Consider the following 21,117-nt stretch of genomic DNA (forward strand, 5'->3'; position numbering starts at 1 on the left):
TCTCTCTCTCTCTCTCTCTCTCTCTCTCTCTCTCTCTCTCTCTCTCTCTATATATATATATATATATATATATATATATATATATATATATATATATATATATATATATATATGTTCCTCGTAATCGTTTGTTTAGTCTTGATTAGATTTATTAAGGATTACAATATAAGCAAGCGATGTTATAGCATTCATGGCTATAACATAGAAGATTTGTGAAGCACTGTTAAGGTAATGTTATAGCTGCTTGAGCTATAACATTGAAAATTCTTAAAAGCATTGTTGACTACAATGACTATTCAACAAAAGGCATGATAAAGTCTTTAAGAAGTTCAAGATGACGAGCTTATGATCAAGATGAAGAGATAATCCTTATACTGAAGATCTGCAGGAAAATTAGCTAGTATAGGACATCGTCCATTAACGGTATTTATGAAAGTAATGTTGGGGAGGTAAAGTTATACCTATTTCACCTATAACTTTACTTACCAAGCTTAATGTTATAGTCATTTGGCCTATAACTTTTGGCTGTAATATGAAGTCACGATTTTAGGGTTTTATAATCGATTTTTGAAGTTCAAATCTTTAAATATATTTTTCAAAAATACGTGTATCTATATTCGAAAAGAGATACGTGTTTGATAAGATCAAATAGATTTATGAATATCGTATTGATTAATAAAAAAACTTATGAGTTGTCATGCAATTTAGGGTTCTCAAAATCATCTAGATCTAAACCCTAATTTATGTATTAATATTTTCTCTAGGGTTTCGAATTGAGACGGTAGGCTTATGAGCCATCGTCTACTTTGTATTATCCCTTGTACAAGTAATCTATTTAGGTTAAATCTTGAATAAGTTGGTGTAAGATACTTTCCTATCTTAACAATTTATAGATTTACCTTATTTACTTATGATGAGGTATTAATCAATTAAAAGAAAGAGAAGATAAGATTTGTTTCTTGTGAAACAATCCATAAGGACCGCACGACACCTTTAGGGTTTTGTAAAATCCTAACTCTCTTCTCTACTATATATACACAAGTACTTCATTGTTTTAAACCAACTTTTCGCAATTAAAAAGATCCTTTGCAAAATCGAGTAAACGTTTTATCAAGTAATTAATTTTTTTTGCAAATCAAAAATCCTTACGGAAAGTCGTGCTTCATATTGTTATTTACTTTCATAGATTACGTTATTGGATAATAGTACTTTACATTGTTTCTTACTCGGTCAATTGTGTGAACAAATTAGAAGAACAATCTAGTGCTTTCTTATTAATGTAAGTTAGACAATATCGAGTATTTAACGATACTCAATTGAGTTACAACTAGAGTTAGTTGTACGAGTGGGTTAGTAATTTTGTAATCCGTAGAAAGGTACTAAAATTATTAATCGAGAATAGTGGACGTAGGTTTCGACTTGTGAAACTGAACCATTTCAAAATAACGTGTGTCACTCGTTTTCCTTTATTCGTTTCTTTACGTTTTAACTTTGCTTTGTTAATTAGTTAAAGTTTAATGAATAAACTTTAAGTAATTAATTAGTAATTCACGTTCATACGAACATTCGAAAAAGTGGGATAAAGTTTTTATACTCAATTAACCCCACACCCCCCCCCCCCCCCTTCCTCCTCCTCTTGAGTATTTTGATCGATAGACTTTTCACAGATTCTGTTTTCGAAGCTTTTTAATTTCCTTTTCAAGACTCAAGGATGAACTAGGTTGATCAACCTCATTTAGACACTCTTTCAAGTTGACATTTTCTTCGCCTATGTCTTCAATTTCTGTTTGCATAGCTTCTAATTTATTGCTTTGGACACTACACTTATCATTGAATTGGTCTAGGAGGAGACAAACTTTGTCTTTAGAGAAAGATCGAACCTTTTTCTTGAGCTTATTTACCTCGTTGTCTGAATCTTAATCTGAGTCCACAGAGTGAGCCATGAGACACTTGATGTTTTCTTTCTTTGATGGTTTGAAATCATCCTTAGAGGAACTAGACGAGATGCATAATTTGGCGTCTAATTCTTCCTCAAGGACGTTGTCCTCTTCAGAATCAGACATGCCTCAAATAGCAGTCATTACCTTGTTTTTGTAATCACATTTAGCAAAGTCACGTTTTTCTTTGGATTTGATGTCGTTCCACTTTGGGCATTCCTTTATTTGATGACCTTTGTCACCACATTTAAAGCAACCAACAGTGGAACTCGATCTTCTCTTAGGGAAGTGATCACGTTTGCTAGCATTGTTGCTATACTTTTGTGAGTTTCGACCATTTATCATGCCAACAATATTCTTAGTGAACATTGCAAACTCATCGTCTTCATTCTCCTCATCACTTGAAAGAGCATTAAGAGCGAGTCCTTTCCCTTTAGAGCTTTCACTAGAGCGCTTCATGAAAGTTAACTCATGAGCCATGAGTGAGCCTATAAGTTCATTTAGGGAGAGCAATGAAAGGTCTTTAGCTTCCTCAATAGTTGTAACCTTCGGTTGCCACTTTTCAGTTAGGCTACGAAGGATCTTACGGACTACATCATCGGATTCAAAATTTCTGCCTAAACTCTTGAGGTCATTAACAATACTAGAGAAACGTGAGGACAGACTATTAGTTGACTCATCTATTACCATGTTGAACATCTCATATTGTTGCATGAGAAGATCAACACGGTACTTTTTGACTTGTGACGTTCCCTCATAAGTAAGGCTTAAGGTGTCCCAAATTTCCTTGGCTGAGTTACATCCGGATATCCGATTAATCTCTTGTTCACCAATGCCATATTGAAGGATGGAAATGGCTTTAGAGTTTTTCTCGACTTTCCTATAATCTGCCTCAACATATTTGTCCTCGCTTTTAGGGGTACTAGTTCCATAAGCATTACTCACCGAAATAGAAAGTGGACCCTTTTGAATGATGATCCAACTTTCCTAGTCCGCACTCTTGACATGTTGCTCCATGCGATGTTTCCACCAAGCATAGTTTTCTCCCTTGAATATGGGATACTTAGTGTGTTTTGAATCGTCCATAACTAAGGGATCAACTCTTTGGTTTTAACCAATATCAAGAGCACGAGGCTCTGATACCAATTGAAGAGTTAGGAACGATAAACACCTAAGAGGGGGAGGGGTGAATTAGGTGTACCTTTTTAAAATTTATTCTTAACTTAATTAATTGATAACTTGAGTGAAGAACCTTGAAGTACAAACCTGTTTTTTTTTTTTGAAAAAAAAAAGGTTTGTACTTCAAGGTTCTTCGCTCAAGTTATCCATTAACTAATAGAATGTAAGTTCACAAGATAGTACAACAGTTTTATGTCATAGTATTGATGACTGTGACAGAGAACTGGAAATACGTATGAACGAGATAGAGCAAAGTAAGAGAACGTAAAAGTAAATGAACAAACAAACGATGTTTTAAAAACTGGTTCAGCCTCTACTCCGAGGCCTACGTACAACCGTTAATTTATTACTTGTTTAGAAATTTACTCAAACAACTAAACCCTTACAATGAAAATAACTCGTCAATCTACCCCGATTGCACTCAAACTTAAAGCTACTCCACTTCAAGAGTTTATATATTCTATCTCACAGGTTTACAGAGTTTTTGAATCTCAGGGGTTCGCTGAATGAACATGGAGATCACGATTAAGACTTAAACACGAGAATCATGGAACAAACTCATTATGTCACAGTGCAACTGATACTTGGAGGTTTACAGCTTTTGAAAACAAACGAGGACTTTTAAGTCAGAAAAACATTTTGCAAATACTTAAAGAACAAAGTTTTAAATGTACAAATGATTTGCAAGGTTTTTGAATAAATGCTTTGGAAAGTTTTGCGAAATAAATGATGCTAAGGCTCACTATTTAGTGGATTTCACCATCTAAGGGCTCGCTTGGAATGGGAGTAACTATTAAGGGGGTAATAGAGCTTAAATGAACTAGAAAATGGAGGAAAGCGATGAAGGTTGGAGATAGAAATGGAGGAAGATAGTGTAATAGTCCATCCATTAAGGGGGTAATAATTACCCACCTTCCCCTCAAGTAATGTATTACCCCCATATGGAGGTAATAATTCCTCCCTCACCACCTCTTTCCACCTTCCACAACCACCATAAATCACCAATCTCCTTCCATTTCTTCTTATTTGAGCCTCTATTACTCCCTTAATAATTACTCTCATTTTCCAAACGAGCCCTAAGAAGTACAACTTAGGTTAATTAAATCCATTATAAAATAGGTAGCCTTTGAGTGATGGTAAGTGTTAGGTTTTAGACTAAAGCACAAGTCTTTAATCAAAAACAGAAAACTCTTCCCCAAACACTCAACACGTGACACTTTACCAAATTGGCAAAAAACTTTTCTCGCTTTAAAACTTTGACAAGTCAAACCTTACCATTTTGGTAAAAAGCAAATGCACAATCTAGAAGATTTAACAATGGAGATTTGCGATTTAAATTTTCAGATTTGTTTTCAAACTTTGATCATTCAAATGTTAAAACTTTGAGGATATGGATTTTGTAAAGATTTCAACACTTAAACATTTCGTATAAAAGTTCCTCCATACGGTAGTATCAGAAACCACAGTGTAGCACACTGTTGCATGGTTTTGCAGTCACTTGACTTAAATGAGAATGTTGCACTTACTCTTACAACTTTCGACTAAGGTTAGGGACATATCGTTGTCTTGACTTCATGTTGGCTTCATCTTGATCATGTTAAGCCTTCTTGAGAGTCCATTTGATTGTTTCAATCACTAAGCATTTGTAATAAGAACAAACAATCAAATAACAAGGAAACTTGGCATCATCAACCAAGTGTGTTCTAACAGACTCAACCTATCGCCAAAATATTGATTATATGCCGCTTATTGTAGAGAAATTTTAATTAGGTTTAGAAGAGGGAAATTGATTCTCCCCAAATCCTTCTCCCTCTATTCCTCTTCACTCTCATTTGTTATTTAAACAAGGGATTTTAAATCCCCTACTCTCCTTCCTTTTCTTTTCCCTTCAAACCTCTCAATCCAAACACACCCTTAGGGTAGAGAGGTGCAAAGTCGGAAAAAATGTGAGATTTTAGTAATATGGGTAGGAAATAGCATGTCACAACCTAGTATACACCACTTCTTATTTAATATCGTCTTAAATTCAAACGACTCTCACAATCAATTAAAATAGAGGTTAAAATAAAAGGAAATTGAGAAAAATCTTAAATTAAAAGACGATATTATTTACATGGAGAGAAAGAGACCCGTTAATATAACTAGGGGTGTAAACGAGCCGAGCTGAGCTCGAACTCAGGTGGGCTCGGGCCCGGCTCGAATTTTTTAGCTCGAGCTCGGGCTTGGCTCGAAGCTCGTCGAGCTTAAAAAATTGAGCCTCGAGCTCGGCTCGGGAAAAGCTCGAGCTCGGCTCGAGTTCGAATCGAGCTAGTTTTGTCATTATATATTTTCACTTTCTCACCTTTTAAATATAATTAAATATAAATATTTTTGAAAAACAACTAAATTATAAATACTAAAAAATATTATATCATAATATACTTATATAAATGTCTAAATAACATATAATTTGAAATAAACATAATACTACAACATAAAGATCATACAAAAAATTTATAAACGAGCCCAAACGAGCTTCCGAGCCGAGCCTTGCTGAGCTCGGGCTCGGCTCGTATTTAGCCAAGCTCGGCTCGAGCTCGAGCTCGTTTTGACCGAGCACGAGTCGAGCTTTGACCGAGCCGATTCCAAGGGCTCAACAAGCCGGCTCATATCATTGACAGCCCTAAATATAACGACCACGTCTTAAACTTCATCCGTCGTCGTACTCAAGTTGACTTGGTTCATCCTATACTTCTCTTCCCAATGTGATGAGCAACACACAAATTAGCACGATTAAATTCAACGCGAAAAGGGCGATGACGAGTCTATAAATGTGTGTATACTATTATCTACTTTGTATTTGTAATTTCGGCAGCTGAATAGACTTCTTAAATCTCCGGTTCAGGTATTTTATCAATTCACTTACCTTAATGTCTCTTATTCTTCGCCAAAAAGAAAAATCTCTCTTATTCTTTATTGTCCTCGTATAATGATAACTCAAATAACATGTTACATGACTCTTTTTAACTTATGTATAACAATAAGTATGAATAATCTCACCGTAATGAATAATTGTCATAAAGTAATTGACTTATTTAAATTTGAATCGAGGGAGAAATACGTATCTAAGATCCTATAACCCTACTATTTTGGTAATAGTTTCTTTTTTCTTGTTATTATAATTTACAATGTACTTTCATACAAGTTATTGAGAACCAAACAATTGTTCATATTAAGGGAGGTCTAATACGTATATATGATCGCCTGATTCCCATGTTTAAGATTTCATAGCTCAGAATCTACAATGGCCTTGTTTGGTAAATAACATAATGGGTGAAATACTAAAATGAGTAGATTTGATCCTAATTAGTAGATTGAGCAATATGATTGCTAAAGGGCATATTCTGATATTATATTAGTCGAAATCTACTATTTTTTAATATGTAGCATATACATACTGAGTATATTACAACATCATATTCATTTGATGCATGAAAACAATTCATTTATTATGGTGAAAATGTGTGTGTGCATCAATTTTATTATTTATTTTTTCATGTTATATTCTTGCAAATCTTAGCTTTTCAATGTGTGCCTTACGTTACTCCAATGGTTGCATTTAAGAACTTGCTTGTAAATATTGTAAATTGTCAAGCAGTATGCTTACCGTTGGAGTACAAAAGGTGCATCCTGCTTACGAGCGGGTGTAGCTTTGTTAACCTACGTAGCTTGACCTTTAAAATAATAAGATAAATAATTAAAAAACAATAAAATAATTTGTATTATAATATTTATTTGTTAGTGGGACATTTGAAGCTACATCTATTGTAGCTTACCATTAAAGGGTGTTGTAGCTTAAAAGTTTTTTGCTAAGAAAAAATATGGGGCAAGACAAGCTACAAGGTTTTGTAGCTTGCCATTGGAGTTGCTAAATATTGAAATGTAAATTATCAAATAAATATAAATGAAATTTAGATAGAACTAAAATAATTAGAGAATAAGATAATTGTAGTAGAGATTAGAGGGCAAGGATGAGAGAATTATGTGAGAGTTATGAGTTGAAAAAGTAAATTATCAAATAAATATGTATGAAAAAAAAACGATGATTCAAAAACAATAAAAAAAAAGGGCTGTTGGGAACAGCCGTCTAGCCGATGACCACAAAGATACTACACACATAGCCGCGTCTTGTCGGGTCACGGGTCAATATGGCATGGTCATCGTAGTTAGGAGTTTAGGACGAGTTGGGGGAAGGCAACCCTTATCTGGCTCGAATTAGGAATTTTGCTTATCTTAAATTAAATTGTGATTTGGATACAGTTGATTATGGGAGTGGCGACTCGTTTGACCGGCGAGGCTGGGTTGGGCCAACCTGCCCAATTGGCCACCTCTGTCAACATTTCCGTACCCCACCCTCATATTTATATACTCAAACAAATACACAAATAATACTCCTTCCGGAATACAGTACAATTATTTAGATCTATTGTTTTGTTGAACACAATTTGAAACTGATGAAAACGTAATTGTAGCAGCAAGTATTAAATGAACCACATAACATAAAAGAGATTGTGCTAAGCTTAAGACAGTTTTATTTTTTTTGGGTTCATATGAGTCCACTATATCGCGGGTTAAAATCGAACCTCTAACTTCATGGCTAAGGTAAGAGAACTCTCACCAGTTGAGGCTTGAACTAACTCTTGTTCTCTCTTAAGCTTAAAACAGTGGCAAGTGAGATTTTGTGAAAACTAATAGGCGTGTTGCGTGTATTTTTTTGTCAAACACAACCTTTAAAAAACACTCTTTGCGAAACACTACCTTTAAAAAACTTATTTGTAAAACACAACCTTTAAAAACCCAGAAGTTGCAAAACACTACTTTTTTGCCGGAGTTTGACCAAATTAATAAAAATTTGGTGATGACTACCCATTAATTACTCTATTAGTTCACCAAAAAAAAAATCCTTTTATTTTTCTTCCTTAGAAGCTACAATTCTATAGTCATATACTCAATGTCAGCCTCTAATCTCAATTTTTGTTCCACAATTTCCGACTTCAAACTACTAATTTCATTCAAAGGATTGTCAACCCACTTGAAATAGTTGTATCCACGCATTTGAGTTCCCGGGTTGTAACACTTACATGTTAGAAACCTTCTTCCTGGATTTTTTTTTCCGTCATGGAAGTTCTCAAGGCGGCAAGGATGCCACAACGACATTTGTGAAGTGGAGTTAACGAAGATATTGAACTGTCACTGGACATTGTAGAGAGAGAGAGAGAGGGACAGGGAAGTGGGGAAGGGGATGATAATGAGATGAAGAGGGAGGGTGGTTTTTGTCGGGGGAATTAAATATAAAGGGTTTGTTGGATAAATGGAGGGAAAATTAAGAAAGAGGGGATGAATTGGAGGGAGAACAAAAAAAAGTCAAACATACTTGCACGTGCAAACTATCATGACACCGGAAATGAATTAAGCTAACGGAATCCGGCAAAAAAGTAATGTTTTGCAACATTTTGGTTTTTAAAGGTTGTGTATTACAAATAATTTTTTTAAAGGTAGTGTTTCGCAAAAAGTTTTTTTAAAGGTTGTGTTTGACAAAAAATCCTTGAATTTATTCCTTATTGTTATAAAACGGTTAGTAGTATTATAAGATCAGGTTCTATGGACTATCCTAATACGAAATTATGGAGTAGTAAATTACTACTTTAATTCCACATATTACTCCTTTTTAATTGAAGGTTAGATTTAAGAAAATGTGATATGTTTCCCTGTTGACTATGAATAAATCTAGAAATGTAATTTGGATGAAAATTACTGTGTCTTAAGGAACACTAGCTTTAAGTACATTTAGTTAACTACCCGACTGCCGCTTTTTGCTCACTAGTATCTACGTTTTGGTTTAAGAAGAGGTTTGCAAAGCGAAAGAATGGCAGGAAATATAGGAGACTGGCCGGTGATAGGGATCGATCTTGGAACGACAAACTCATGCGTTGCAGTTTGGCGCCAAGGCCATGTTGAGGTAATCCCGAATGAGCTGGGTAGCCGCACTACTCCCTCTTGCGTGTCCTTCACAGACTATGAACGTCTCTTTGGTGAAGCTGCAATATATCAAGCTTCAAGGAACCTTGCCAATACTGTTTTTGGTTCGTTATTTTTTTCCGTCTGTTAATCTCTCTTTTTATCCCCTTTCTAAATGTAAATTTTCCTGTTAACTGCTTTCTGAGGAAGTGAGAATTACCATTTCCCATTCTGTTTATCTTACATATGAATTTATATTTGGTAATTTATTCTTAATTGTCTTTTTCGGTTAATCTATTCCATATACTCATAATAAATATTTCATGTTCAAAATTATTTAGTCTGTCCTATATTTAATTTTCACAGATGCTAAAAGGCTTATAGGTAGTCGATTCAGCGATAATAATGTTCAGGACGACACTAAACGGTGGCCATTTAAGGTTATAGATGGGATAGACCCAGACAAACAAGATCAGCCAATGATTGTTGTCAAGTATATGGGGGAAGTTAAAAGATTCACTCCTGAAGAGATAACTGCCATGAACTTAGCGGACATGAAACGTGTCGCTGAGGCTTTTCTTGGTACCACAGTAAACAATGCCATTATCACAGTACCAGCACACTTCAACAATTGGCAGCGTCAAGCAACTAAAGATGCTGGAACCATTGCAGGGCTCAATGTGATTCGTCTCATAAATGAACCGACAGCTGCTGCAATCGCTTATTATTGTTTGGACACGAAGGTTAACAAAATTTGTGATACTAAAAAGAATGTGTTGGTGTTTGACCTTGGAGGAGGAACATTTGATGTTTCTTTGGTAGAAATGGAGAAGGGCGGAATACAAGTAAAATCTACAGTTGGAGACAGCCACCTCGGTGGAACAGACTTTGACAATAAAATGGTGGGCGAGTTTGCTAAGGAGTTTAAGCAGGAGCACGGAAAGGATGTAAGCAATAACCATAGGGCTCTTACAAGATTGAGAGTTGCATCGGAGAGAGCGAAAAGGATACTCTCTTTACTTCCACAGGCTGATGTTGAGATTGATTACCTCTTCGAGGGCATTGATTTCAGTTCAACTATCACCCGTGCTCATTTTGAGAAGTTGAACTTAGATTTATTTGGCAAGTGTACGGATGCAGTTGATCAATGCTTGAAGTTTGCTGGCATAACGAAGAGTGATGTTGATGATGTCGTTCTCGTTGGTGGGTCATCCAGGGTGCCAAAAGTTCAACAGATATTGAAGGACTACTTTGACGGGAAGGAACTTTGTAAGAGCATTCATCCTGATGAAGCTGTAGCGTGTGGCGCTGCAATGTATGCCGCTATCTTAGGTGGTGTTGTTACCAGGCATAAGGACTTTGTATTGTCGGATGTCACGCCTTTATCTGTTGGTGTATATAATCGTGATCGCACCATGGATCTCCTTATCCGTAAGAACACTACTATTCCAACAAAGGTGAACTGTTGCTCTCAATCCGATAATACATTATATGTTCATGAAGAAGAGACACAAAATACTAATGGCTATTTCTCTAAAATTATTAATTGCATTCCCTCAATAATTATTAATCACATTCCCACAAAAATTATGCATCACATTTTCTCAATAATTATGCATCACATTCCCTCAAAATTTTGTAACTACTTTTCCTTTAACAAAACTAATTACAAGCTTGTTGGTAGCTTTTCTTTTACCGAGTTTCCTCGTGGACCTAGAGGTACTTTTGAACTCAATGTCTACTTTGAGATAGATGTAGATGGCATTTGGAATGTGTCAGAATCTGAAACAATGATACAAGAGATGAATCCAATCACCATTAGAAAATGGAACGGGCGGCTTTCAAGGGAGGATATCGAGAGGATGATAGCAGAGGCTGAAAGGTATAAGGCCCACGACAGGGATCGGAAAAAATTATTGCAAGCTAAGAGCAATCTAGAGAGCTATTCTAATACCATATTGGAAAGATTGAATAAAATTGGGATCGTTCAAAACGCAAGGGAGCAACGGGTAAGGGAAGCCGTAGAGACGACGTTTCAGTGGATGAAACTGAACTCAAATCTTTCCGAATTTTCTAAGTATGAAGACAAGTTGAGCGAGCTACAGTATATAGTCAACAACTGAGATTGCATCTTGATTACAACATACTACATGTCTACATGCAACAATTTTATTAAGCTTGCCGGTCTAGTAAAACTTTGTGCTTATATCTGGATCATTTGTTTTTTTAACTGTGTTTATATCTGGATCATTTGGTTTCTTTTGTGTCTTCCTTCATCAATAAATTCAATTCAAGTTAATTTTCGGCTTGGTGTTTCGCCGGTAGGAGAGTTGGAGGGTTCATCAAAGGTGATCGGTGACGAGGAGATAGGCGGCCATGTCAAGATTGACATTTTAGGTAACAAGTTTAATGAGCCGGAGAGTTTATTTTCACTTCTTTTTTTTTTCCTCAAAGCATTTCAAAAGTGGAAACAAGTTATTCTTTTTTTTTTTTTTTTGGCAACCGTAAAGAAAGTTTGTACATAGAGCACATCTGACTCCCTAAGTCAGGTGCAAATACTACATTATTATTACAAAAACATAAACTAGGGTTGGGGGTACTTAAAAAACGGGGTTTCTTCAGAGAGCTTTTGGAGTAGCACATTGAGGACGTCATTCCTTTTCTTTTCTTCGGTAGTTGAGCTTTAGGAGAGTACTTACAACAAGACATACTCACGTCACGAGAACGTGGGAATTTACCTGGATAAAAATAAACATTGCGTCTTGGAGATTCATCTCTTCGGCTTTGAGTTCTTGATGCTTATCTTTTAGCACTAAAAGCTTTAGGAATCGTCCTCTTGGTAGAAGTGAATACGAAAGGTGGAAGATGATGAGTGGAATCCATTGAATCACCTAAGGCATTATTGCTAACAAACTCACATGAGAGACATAGAGTAGCATTTTCAACAGGCATGTCACAATCAGTGGCCTTGACAATATCAACCGAGGACACAGATCTTGCATCACTTTTGGTATCGTCTGCCAGGATATCAGCCCGCGAACATTTTTTCCTACTTCTCCTCCTTTTTGTTTCTTCTTATAGGGAGTGCCAAGCACTATCTCAGGCTCAATGATATTTCGCTGAACGATTCGCATTCTCATAATAGAAACTTGAGATTTCTGGAAAAAAAACTCACTTCTTTACCTTCAAGGAGTTTTTTATATGTACGAGTATCAATCTTTATTACGGAATGACCACCCCACCCCCCCCCTTCTTTTGCTAAAATACAGCAAGGTCTTCTCCGTCCCACGAGTATCGTCAGGCTTTAAGTTCAGATCCAAATTAGGATCAATATTATCAGAAGAATCAATATTAGAACAGCCATCCAAATTACAAGAGATCTCACTTGAAGAGGTTATTGAATCGGATTTAATGCATGATTGTTGATCCAAAACAAGCTTGCTGGTATCAAGCTCCATATCGTGTTTCTCAGTAACTAAAGAATGTGTAATACTAGCACCAGAATAGCTAAAGTTATAATTACCATCTTGAACACTAGTAGATCCAAAACAAGAGTCACTTTTAGAACAATACCGAGACTCAGACGATGTATTCCCAACAAGCCAATCATTTTGAACATGTATTTTACCCTTCCTAGTTTCAACATGCGTGGTCGCGTGGAGTGATCATCTATACACCTCTTACCATTCGAATTAATAGTAAAACAATTCTTAACCATACCCAATTCTCTAAGAATGTCCTTATTCTTAGGTTAAACCAAAAGAGCCTCTTCAAAATCTGATTGAGCATCTAAAAACTTATTCAACTTCATAAACGCCGAGTTTCTTCGGGAGAGAGCCTTGATATTATGAGAGAAAGACGATAGGATCATAGAACAAAGATCCTTTGCTGCCTCATACTCAACAAGCTTTAAAGCACAAGCGGCCAAATTTAAATTCAGGGAGACCGCAAGATCAGACATGGAATTAGTGTCATAACTAGCTTTCATTCCAACAACAAGACCTAGGAGCTTACACGCTTCGTCGTAACAAGCTGCAGCTGGTCCAAAACATTTTTCTTTGAAAAGATTATTGCCCATATCCTTTAAAGCTTTGATTATCCTTATAATCACAAGTTATAATCAAAGTGATTCTTTGAATAAAACTCATACCGGAGGACATATGTCCACTTTTCTATACGAATTAACCCTCTTGAGTTTATGTAGTCGTGGATATGCCTTTCTAGAGGCCAATATCGATTTGACACTTAACGGTTTATGTGTCTGATAGTCTTAAGTGGGTCTATTGGGTTATACACAAAAGGTACAGAATTAGTATAATTATAAGTCGGACTTGTAATAATACTACTGTGGGCTCTAATACTGATTAGGCCCAGCTGCGCTAACGATAGGGTAGAGTTGTTTATGGGTCATACCGGCCAATAACCCGGCCCATCCGGCCCTTATTTTTTGCGGACTTGGACACAAAATTTTCTAAAAAATGGGTCATGGGCTGGACAAGCCCGTCCCAATTAAGTAAATGGGCCGGACATGGACACAAGCTTTTCAGAACGGGCCACCCCGCCCAATCCATAAAAATATAAGATAATAAATTTTTAATTTATTTGTGTATATTAATTGTTTTAAATAATATTTTTTTAATGAAAGAAAATAAAAACATATTTTTATTTAATAAAGTCGAACCTAAACCGTTGTTTTTCCAAATATCTCCATGCTAATTAAAATTTGATTGTTTTTCCAATAGGCTCATATATTCAAAACACCACTAATTACCGTGTATTACAAGTTATAATAATGTATACATCCAATCTTTACCTCTACCCTTATATGTATTCCTTCACTATCCATATACTCCCTCTTATTCATTATTTTCTTCCCCATTTCATTAAACGGATTATTCAGGTTTTCTTCCCCTTTCTTATTTTGCAAACTTTTACTCTTATTTTATTCATCCCTCTCTCCTATCACCAAAACCCACCCTACTCTTTTACCCATATTTTATTATTTTTCTTAATGTATTGGCCCCACAATTCCTTATTTAACTCTTAATTATTCATACCTCTCTCATACCACCAAACTCCACTCAACTCTTTTACTCTTATTTTATTCCTCGCCTTAATATCCGTGCCCACAAACAAAGGAGAGAAAATAGTGACTAGGAGGGAGTATATTATACACCTAACTTCAAATTTCAAATCAAGGTATGAGATATAAAAAGTAGTTTAAATTGAAGTCATTCTATACCGAATACGTAATTAACAGTTAAAGTTTAGTGTTACGTACTTACGTCCCATTAGCCCATGGACCGCTCGACTTTTGACTAAAGGGTGGGTAAAGGTAAGGATAATGTGTCCATAATTCTGACCCGGCCCGCCCACTATAGTCTTAAAGGGCAACTTTTTTCTTCATGGCCCATGTCCCGCCCAAGCCCGCATTTGAACAACTCTACTAGAGGGTAAGGCCCTGTTCTTTTGGACTGAAATTGTCTAAACTGAACTGAACTGAACTTAATAGAGCTGAACTAAACTGAACTAAACTTAATAGAGCTGAACTGAACTGAACTGAACTGAAATAATAATAATAATAATAATATTAATAATAATAATAATAATAATAATAATAATAAATATTATAATAATATTATTCATTAATAATAATAATAATAATATATTAATATACTATAATAATAATCTAATAAGTTATATAAAAAATAAAATAGTAATATAATAATAAATATAATAATAATATAGTATATAAATGATAATATTATAATATATTAAATAATATAACATATTAATAATAATAACTAAAAAAAATATGATAAGTACAATATAAATATCATAAATAATAATAATAATAATAATAATAATAGATGTAATATAATAATAATAAATATGTTATTAATAATATTTAATAAAAATAAATATATTAATAAAATAATAAATATAATAATAATAATAATAATAATAATAATAATAAATATTAATACTAGTAATATTGCCATTAATAATAATAATATAATAATAAATAAATATAATAAATATAAATAAAATAATAATAATAATAAATATAATAGTAACATAATAAATATTAAAAATAAGTTTTAATATAATAATAACAATAGTAAATAAATTAATATAATAATAATGATAACAATAAGAATATAGAATAAGAATAATAATATTAATGTTGAATTAACTGATCTGATCTGAACTGAACTGAACTGAACTGAACTGAACTGAATTGATCTGAACTGAACTGAACTGAACTGAACTGAATGGAGCTGAACTGAACTTAATAGAGCTGAACTGAACTGAACTGATTTGAATTGAAATTAAGTCCAAAAGAACAGGGCCTAAGTAAGACAAACCAATGTATCTGATCACTATTATAAAAGAAGGTTTGTGTGACAAACCTAAAGATCTAATTCATTCATTAGTCTGACAAATAGAGAGAAACACAAGGGAGAGAAAAAGAGTTTTCTCTAAGGTTGTCTTTCTTCCCGCCAAGTACTTGTTGGAGCTTGTGTCCTCCACAAATTAGTGTAATAACATTTGTAAATCTCTTACAGGTTCACAAGGGTATACTTCGTATTTTAATCAGTTGATTAACGATTACCTAATAACGGTTGGCTTGCTAGAAAGTTTGACGTTATTATCATACAGATGGCGGTGATCAACTGGTCCCTAAAGGTCACACCTATAGGATGTGTTTGAGAGATGTGGTTATAGAAATATAATCACATTGATGCCTTATATGACTAAACAGTTAGTCAATGTGTTGATGAGACAATTATTTAATGAAGATTGAATAATATTAGTTGAGACAATTAAAGCTGTCAATTAAGTAAATTGAATATAATAAGTTATATATAATTAAATGTATGTAATGTTAGCTTGGACGAATTAATCTGTTAATTCGTAATTAAATGAAATCGGTTATATTTAATATCAACAAGATGAATGTGTCATAGTGGTAATAGTGAGGGTACTCAAACCAAGAGGTCATGGGTTCGATCCTCACTAGATGACAATTTACACATTTTATACATTTTTGGAATAACCGAAAAAAAAAAAAAAAATTAACTCTCCTAATTTCGGTAAGAAGAAAAATTTTACCCTAATCTCCTCCTCATACACGGTTAAAGGGGAAGGGGAGTGAATTTTTCTTAACCTAATTTTTTCACTCATTCTCTTGCCTCTCATCTCTACGAAAAACACAAAAAACCTAAAAATTATTTAGTTAATTTTTGGAACGATTCTAGCATAATCAAATGGCATTTCTCATATCGTCTTGGGTGCAACTGATAGGCGAATATCTACTTTGATATTGTTCTTAGGCCGTATTTGCTAGGACCGAAGGTTATTTCTTAATCCCTTACAATTTTGTTTATGCAATTTAATTTTATGACTAGTTTCATCATTATAATTCGTTATAGTCCTTAAAATTAAAGGGATACATACAGATAAATCCCACAAATGGTATCAGAGCCAAGGCCACGAATTTTAATTTTGATGATTTTCATAAAATTGTTTGTAAACAATAATTAGGGTTTGCGAGAAAAAATATAATCGGCTGGATTTTCTTTGAGCCGTGGAATTTTTTTTCGTTTCCGTTACTGTTCACGGATGAACAGTATTATTAAAAAAAAAAGGATTATTTTCTGTTTTTTTTCTTTCGGTTTCTCCTGAAAAACCGATTAAAGTTTTTTTTGCGGTTGTTTTTGTTTATGCCGATTTGAATAGCATCCGAGAAAAGAAAATTTTTTTTCCTGTTACTGTTCACGTGGTTACTGTTCACAGAGGACAGATTTAAAAAAAAAAAAATTGTCTTGTTTCGGTTTTTACAGATAAAACCGTGTACAAAATAAGAAACGGGCTGTTTAGTTTTTTTTAGCCGAGAGCAAAGAAAAAAAAAATCTGTTTTTTTTATTTTTTCCTGTTTTAGCCGAGACATATATAAAAAAAAATTGTTTTTGTTTGTTTTGGCCAATATTAATTATACATTACATTTACAATGTATGATTAATTGTTGTGAAACGGTTCACAATTTTAAAGATACCTAATTATTTTAAAGAAGTTTAAAATATTGATGGATTAAATTCATATTACAAGTTTAATGTGAATTAAGATTGAAATTAATGTGATTAATTGAGGAATTGTCACTTAATTTGATAATTTAAATAGGTGGTTTGGATAAAATTAATCAGCATAATTAAAGAATTATGTCTTGCATGTTTAATTTTTTTTAGTTGATGCTTTTCTTTTGTTGAATGAATCTTTGAATGAATTTATTTACGTATTTTTGCAATCGGTTGTAATTTGTAATACATAGTGTGGCCTTAGTCAAATTATGTTTTCGTAATGAAGGAAACATAATTTTTATGTAATTATGAGATCTCGAATCTCCTTTATTTTTCTTTAGTTTTTGGGTTTTGAAATTAGAATGTAATAAATAGGTTTATTATGTAAATTTATTTATTGTAATTTTCAAAGAAGACTAAAGATGGAGATTGGAGCTCACTCCCGCTACATGGATCAAGATGGAACATCGAGACAAGCTTCTCGGGTCCAAAGATGGATTCCAAATTTGTATTTAATGTTCATTTTGATAGGATAGGCCACACTAGGACTTTTTTTTATGGTTTTTACGTTTTTCATTCCTATTGCTTTTCATTCACATGATAATTTATGCATCATTTCCCGCCTAAAACCAAACCACCTACTACTAAAATGCATGAAAATTGACTCATATAGGTTGTATGTTAGTTTTCATGGACATACAGATGTTACAGAGTTATTAAGCCATCACCTTAGTTTATTCATTCTCGCATGCTAGATATTAGTTCACTTAAAATGAATTAAAAAAAGTTGATCGGATTTTCCTCTAAAACGGAAATTGAGATTAGTCTTTATAAGGGCAAACAACTATGAATCCCTTCTTCGTCGGTAGGCATAATATGACCCCTTCTACGTTGGGTAAGTAGTTGTGTTGACTTAGTTTACCTCAACATCATAGTCCGAAGAGTTTCTCGTGATTATGATGGACTAAAGATAGAATTTACAGAAATTTATCGACCAAGAATTCTAACGGTAGAATTAGCTAAAAGGTTAGCTTATCAATTTACAGAGAATTGAGTCTTGAGATCATTTATATAATTCTTGAGGGAGGTCAATTGTATAAATGTTTTTGAGTCTTCGCGTTATGACAGTAGTTCATTAGACTTAAAAATATAAACGATGCACATGCTTATTATTTTTATTCTTCTTCTCGCAGTGTAGAACACGTTTATTTTGATAATGCTGCTATAACAAAATGTCTGGAAATAACGCAATCCAAATGCCTAGTGCCACACTTGGACGCGAGTCCTGGCTGAAAATATTTATGGACCAAATGAATCAGTTCACACGTCTGAAAAACGACGGGTCCAACTTTGCGGATCGGGAGGCAAAGCACTACGAGAATCGCCATTGCGACGGTAAGCTCGGTACTTAACTGAGCCAATACCGGTAAACCCAGGCCCCAATGCAGGAGTCAACGAGTCACTCGCTTATAGTGACTTCGTTATGGAAGCGGGTGCGATAAAGAACGTACTCATCTTTGCAATGGAAACCAATTTGCAGAGACGCTTCATTGCTCAGGATGCAAAAAAGATTTTCACCACGCTCACTAACGAGTTCTCAAAGGCACCGAGAATCGTTACTTATGAGCATACCTGTCGCTTCTTTGATGCGAAACTCCATAAGGGCCAACCGGTTAGCCCACACATTCTTCACATGATTGAGAATGTCGAGAAGCTGGAGGCACTTGATTGTAAAATCAGTGAGAGCATTGTCATAGACCGAATGCTTCATTCTCTTCACGATGGTTTTGCTCTTTTCAGGGTGAACTACTACATGAATGACTTGAAAAAGAGTCCTCATGAGCTACACTCCCTTCTCGTACAAACCGAGAAGGATATGAAATTGAGTGGGAGCATGAAGCAGGATGTTCTCACGATTTCCAACAAAGGTAAAGGTAAGGGCAAGGCTCATGGCGACCTAGCTGTAGGTAAGCCAAAGTTTAAAAAGCTAAGAAACGGTAAGAGTGGGCCCGGTGAGACTAGTAGCTCACATGGTAAGGCAAAGAGCAAGGGCGGTGACATTGAGTGCCACCATTGTCACAAGACTGGACATTGGAGGAGGAACTGTCCCGTCTACCGTGAGGACATCAAAGCAGGCCGCGTCGTTCCTGTTGGTATGTCATCTTATATTCATATGATTGAGATTAACCATGCAAGTTTCGGAACTTGGGTACTTGATAGTGGTTGTGATTCTCATCTGTGTAATCATTTGCAGGGCCTAAAGAACATCATACCTCTCGAAAAAGGTGATGTGGACCTGCGAGTCGGGAATGGAGCACGAGTTGCTGCTGTCTCGAAGGGAACATATGTAATCCAACTCCCTAGTGGTTTTGAGTTATTTTTAAATAACTGTTACTATGTACCCAGTTTGTCTAAGAACATTATTTCTATTTCCGTACTTGTTAAAGACGGCTTTGCATTTTCAATAAAGGATAATAGCTGTATTTTCTCTTTCAATGAAATGATTTATGGCAAAGCAGTTTCCATGAATGGAATTTACATCTTAGATCAAACCACGAAAGTATTACACATGAATAATAAGAAATTAAAGGTTGGTGACAAAGATCAAACCTATCTATGGCATTGTCGAATGGGACACATAAATGAGAAACGCGTAAAGAAACTCGTCGATAATGGGACTATTCCCGCATTCGATTTTTCTACATATGGCACGTGTGAATCATGTCTCATTGGCAAAATGACTCGAATTTCCTTCAAAGGTGTTGGAATGCGCGCTAGTGACCTATTAGGACTCATACATACTGATGTTTGTGGACCTATGTCAATTACCGCTAGAGATGGCTATAGATATTTTATCACTTTCACGGACGATTTGAGTAGATACGGATATGTCTACTTAATGAAGCATAAAAGTGAGTCATTTAAGAAATTCAAGGAATACCAGAACAGGGTTGAGAACCAATTGGGTAGAAAGGTTAAAGCACTCCGTTCAGATCGGGGTGGCGAATATCTTTCAAATGAGTTTGATCAACACCTTAAAGACTGTGGAATCGTTCTACAGTTAACTCCACCTGGAACACCTCAATTAAATGGTGTGTCCGAACGGAGAAATCGAACCTTACTTGATATGGTTCGATCCATGATGAGTCACACGGTAGTGCCGGATTCATTATGGGGTTTTTTGCTCTTTGTCATTTTGCTCTTATACTTAACCGAAGTCCGACTAAAGCTGTCGACAAGACTCCATATGAAATGTGGAAGGGAACGGTCCCTAACTTGTCCTTTATTCGGGTTTGGGGCTGCGAGGCTTATGTCAAGTGGAGATATGAGGATAAGCTCGGCCCGCGATCGGTCAAGACATACTTTATAGGTTATCCAAAAGGAACATTTGGTCATTACTTCTATTCGCCTACCGAACATCGAGTTTTTGTTGCGGTTAGTACGACGTTCTTAGAGAAAGAATTTCTCGAGAACAAGATGAGTAATAGAACCTTCGAGCTGTTGGAGATTCCAGAACTAACAACCGAGGAACAGATGGTGGAAGTTGTTCCTCCAACTGATGATATGGTTAATATTCCTGAGGAACCTAGGAGGTCGGGTAGAGTCTCTCATCCTCCGGACAGATACATTGGTATGGTCGAGGAGAATGACGTTTTACTCCTAGAGAGTAATGAACCCGCTACCTATAAAGGTGCTATGGCTTGTTCCGACTCAAAGCTATGGCTCGAAGCCATGCAATCCGAGATGGACTCCATGTATGAGAATGACGTATGGGATCTATTTGATTTACCTAATAAGGTAAAACCTCTACAGTGCAAATGGTTTTACAAAATAAAGCGTTCTGTAGACGCGCAACCAGATACCTATAAGGCACGACTAGTGGCAAAGGGTTTCACTCAAGTGCACGGATTGCATTATGATGA

At 35.1% G+C, this 21,117-nt stretch overlaps 2 protein-coding genes across 2 annotated transcripts; one reads left to right on the plus strand and one right to left on the minus strand.

Moving 5' to 3' along the window:
* Positions 1 to 9,021: 9,021 nt before the first annotated feature.
* Positions 9,022 to 11,236, plus strand: LOC141589851 (heat shock 70 kDa protein 18-like). The gene is made up of 2 exons (XM_074410474.1): positions 9,022 to 9,238; positions 9,480 to 11,236. Exons 1-2 carry the CDS (start codon positions 9,022 to 9,024, stop codon positions 11,234 to 11,236), a joined length of 1,974 nt encoding a protein of 657 aa, XP_074266575.1.
* A 1,628-nt stretch (positions 11,237 to 12,864) lies between these two features.
* LOC141589852 (70 kDa peptidyl-prolyl isomerase-like) lies at positions 12,865 to 13,191 on the minus strand. The gene has a single exon (XM_074410475.1). The coding sequence runs from the start codon at positions 13,189 to 13,191 to the stop codon at positions 12,865 to 12,867; it is 327 nt and encodes a 108-aa protein (XP_074266576.1).
* Positions 13,192 to 21,117: the final 7,926 nt, after the last annotated feature.

This window comes from Silene latifolia, chromosome 7 (genome assembly GCF_048544455.1).
Source record: "Silene latifolia isolate original U9 population chromosome 7, ASM4854445v1, whole genome shotgun sequence".
Classification (NCBI taxonomy): Eukaryota; Viridiplantae; Streptophyta; class Magnoliopsida; order Caryophyllales; family Caryophyllaceae; genus Silene; species Silene latifolia.

Bases quoted from the DNA above. Each gene is read 5' to 3' on its own strand.
- LOC141589851 (XM_074410474.1), top strand. From the start codon at position 9,022: ATGGCAGGAAATATAGGAGACTGGCCGGTGATAGGGATCGATCTTGGA. The intron at 9,239-9,479 runs GTTCGTTATTTT...TAATTTTCACAG, and splicing joins CCTTGCCAATACTGTTTTTG to ATGCTAAAAGGCTTATAGGT.
- LOC141589852 (XM_074410475.1), bottom strand. From the start codon at position 13,191: ATGGGCAATAATCTTTTCAAAGAAAAATGTTTTGGACCAGCTGCAGCT.